Source organism: Procambarus clarkii, chromosome 11 (assembly GCF_040958095.1).
Source record: "Procambarus clarkii isolate CNS0578487 chromosome 11, FALCON_Pclarkii_2.0, whole genome shotgun sequence".
Taxonomy (NCBI): domain Eukaryota; kingdom Metazoa; phylum Arthropoda; class Malacostraca; order Decapoda; family Cambaridae; genus Procambarus; species Procambarus clarkii.
Window position 1 is genome coordinate 47,786,752 of NC_091160.1, and position 3,626 is coordinate 47,790,377.

Consider the following 3,626-nt stretch of genomic DNA (forward strand, 5'->3'; position numbering starts at 1 on the left):
CTGGTGTGGTTCTTAAGCTATATCTTGCTCTGGTTAGGCCCCATTTAGACTATGTAGTTCAGTTTTGGTTGCCGTATTATAGAATGGATATAAATTCACTTGAACGTGTCCAACGTAGGATGACTAAGTTAATTCCCCAAATTAGAAATCTTTCATATGAAGAAAGATTAACAAAGCTTAAGTTGCATTCACTGGAAAGGCGAAGAGTTAGGGGTGACATGATATAGGTTTACAAGTGGGTGAATGGACATAACAAAGGGGATATTAATAGGGTATTAAAAGTATCAACACAAGACAGAACACGAAACAATGGGTATAAATTGGATAAGTTTAGATTTAGGAAAGACTTGGGTAAATACTTGTTCAGTAACAGGGTTGTTGATTTGTGGAACCAATTGCCCCGTAACATTGTGGAGGTGGGGTCCCTCGATTGTTTCAAGCATGAGTTGGACATGTATATGAGTAGGATTGTGTGGTTATAAATAGGAGCTGCCTCGTATGGGCCAATAGGCCTTCTGCAGTTGCCTTTGTTCTTATGTTCTTATGTTCTAAGCTTTTTGTAGTGTAGAATGACGTCGCCTGATAACAATGAGTCCCTCCCCCTGTCGAAACCCACACTGATAAGCCTCTGGGTATAAGTGTTGGAGCCATAGCAGCAGCTGGCTCAGTATACACCTGCACCCAGAGGACACCTGCACCCCCACTACTGCACACCTGTTTGTCTTTCTCACGTCAAGTGCCGAAAGAAACACAACAGAGCCCGGTAGTCCAGTAGTGTCCAGTGTCTTGTGTCCAGCGTCAGGTGTCCAGGTCGTCCAACATGATCAAGCGCAGTCTTCTCATCATTGTCCTGGCGGTGAGGAACAGTATGGGCCCCAGGACGCTCCCAGGGGCATTATCGGGGGGTAATTAATGAAGTAATGCTTCCAATCTCCTAAACACACGTCACACATCTCAGGGGCTGAGGTTTATTACAGTTAGAATATTTACACATTTTACATATTGGATGTCTCCAATATGTAATATGTCCGAATATATTAATAACGTTCCGACTTAATAATACCATTATTAATTCGGACCATTATCAATAAAATATCATAACGTTTCTGCTCTCCTTCAATCAGGTGGTGTGCGCCGTTGGGATTCTCCAGCAAGACGCCTGTCTCCCCGACTGTAATGGGAAAAATTCTGGTGACAAAGTACCTGATCCCAAGAACTGCACCAACTATTACATCTGTTTTGATGATGATATTAATTCGGATCACCCTATTCCCTGCCCAAGTGGCAATTATTTTGATCCAAGTTCATCTGCGTGTGTCCCTGGATCTGCAGACGATTGTGAAGCTGTCTGCAATCCTTCAGATTGCCTCTTCACCTGCAACGGCTCCTTCAGCTTAATTAGTGATCCATTCGATTGTGGTACATTCTATATTTGTATTGCTGGTCAACCAACAGAGACACTTCACTGTACCATTGACGCGCCTTACTTCGACGGTGTAAACTGTGTCAATAACAGAGAAGAGTGTTGCACAGTCTCGTGTGTTCCCTACTGTCAGCCAGGGATCGCGCTGACCCCCGACCCCACAGACTGCACCAAGTACTACATGTGCGTTGAAGAAGGAGCTGTGGACCCAAACTTACAGTTTACTTGTGGTAGCGGTGAACACTTTGACTACCAAATTGGTCGATGTGTCTTAGGTGCTTCTTGCACCAACTTGTGTCCTCCCACAAATTATTAAGTACATTGCTGTCGGGAACTTGAATAACTACCACAACCACATCAATAACTACCACATTAACGACGACCACATCAACAACCACCACATCAACTACTACCTCATTAACAACCACCACATCAACAACCACCACATCAACAACCACCACATCAACAACCACCACATCAACAACCACCACATCAACTACTACCTCATCAACAACCACCACATCAACAACCACCACATCAACAACCACCATATCAACAACCACCTCATCAACTACTACCTCATCAACAACCACCACACCAACAACCACCACATCAACAACCACCACATCAACAACCATCACATCAACAACCACCACATCAACAACTACCACATCAACAACCACCACATCAACAACCACCACATCAACAACCACCACATCAACAACCACCACATCAACAACCACCACATCAACAACCACCACATCAACAACCACCACATCAACAACCACCACATCAACAACCACCACATCAACAACCACCACATCAACAACCACCACATCAACAACCACCACATCAACAACCACCACATCAACAACCACCACATCAACAACCACCACATCAACAACCACCACATCAACAACCACCTCATCAACAATTTCCACATCAACAACTACCACTATTACTAGTCAGACTGTTACCAGTCAGCTAGACTGTTACTACACAGCCAAACTGTTGCCAGTCAGCTAGACTGTTACTACACAGCTAAACTGTTACCAGTCAGCTAGACTGTTACCAGTCAGCTAGACTATTACCAGTCAGCTAGACTGTTACCAGTCAGCTAGACTGTTACCAATCAGCTAGACTGTTACTACACAGCCAAACTGTTGCCAGTCAGCTAGACTGTTACTAGTCAGCTAAACTGTTACCAGTCAGCTAGACTGTTACCAGTCAGCTAGACTGTTACCAGTCAGCTAGACTGTTACCAGTCAGCCAGACTGTTACCAATCAGCTAGACTGTTACCAGTCAGCCAGACTGTTACCAATCAGCTAGACTGTTACTACACAGCCAAACTGTTGCCAGTCAGCTAGACTGTTACTAGTCAGCTAAACTGTTACCAGTCAACTAGACTGTTACCAATCAGCTAGACTGTTACCAGTCAGCTAAACTGTTACCAGTCAGCCAGACTGTTACCAATCAGCTAGACTGTTACTACACAACCAAACTGTTGCCAGTCAGCTAGACTGTTGGCAGTCAGGTAGACTGTAACTAGACAGCCAAACTGTTATCAAACAGCTAGACTTTGAAAAGGAAATTTTTTCTTATTGATTGTTTACATGATTTGCATTTAAAAATAAATCTAAGTGTTAATACAGTGAATTTATTCAGGGCTGAACTGTGTATATATACATCTTGGTTCTGTATAATGTAATGGAATATATAATGTAATGGAATATATAATGTAATGGAATATATAAATGATGAATTAATATTATGTATGTTATGCTTGTTAAATGTAATAAAATAAATATTAGTGAGACTTGGAGTGCCATTTTTACCTCTGATGCATATAGTCTTATGTGTGGGAACTCAAGATTAAAATGTCATTGACGGTGCCAGTCTGAAGGATATGTAGGATGTAGGCTGTTGCCACAGCCTCTTCTCCTTCAGTTTCCTCAAAATACTACAAATACGACCACTGGAATATTTCCATAATGGAGAATATTATCTCAATAATGCTCGGTAATGTGTCCAAGATGGACAAAGCTGTTCTTCTAGCCACGAGGGCTCCTCATACTGGAGATTTTCCTCTGGCTGCATCTAATTCCTGATTGGACACTTTGCATTCTCACCTTTGTCGTCTCCAGACATCCGAGTATCTGCAGCAGTTCAGCAGCTGACCATTATGTGCGTGATATAATTATG

The 3,626-nt window shown here is 42.6% G+C and overlaps 1 protein-coding gene across 1 annotated transcript; it reads left to right on the forward strand.

Annotated features, from left to right (window-relative positions):
* Positions 1–650: 650 nt before the first annotated feature.
* On the forward strand, positions 651–3,240 carry LOC138363477 (peritrophin-48-like). The gene is made up of 2 exons (XM_069322823.1): positions 651–856; positions 1,125–3,240. Exons 1-2 carry the CDS (start codon positions 821–823, stop codon positions 1,737–1,739), a joined length of 651 nt encoding a protein of 216 aa, XP_069178924.1. The 5' UTR covers positions 651–820; the 3' UTR covers positions 1,740–3,240.
* Positions 3,241–3,626: the final 386 nt, after the last annotated feature.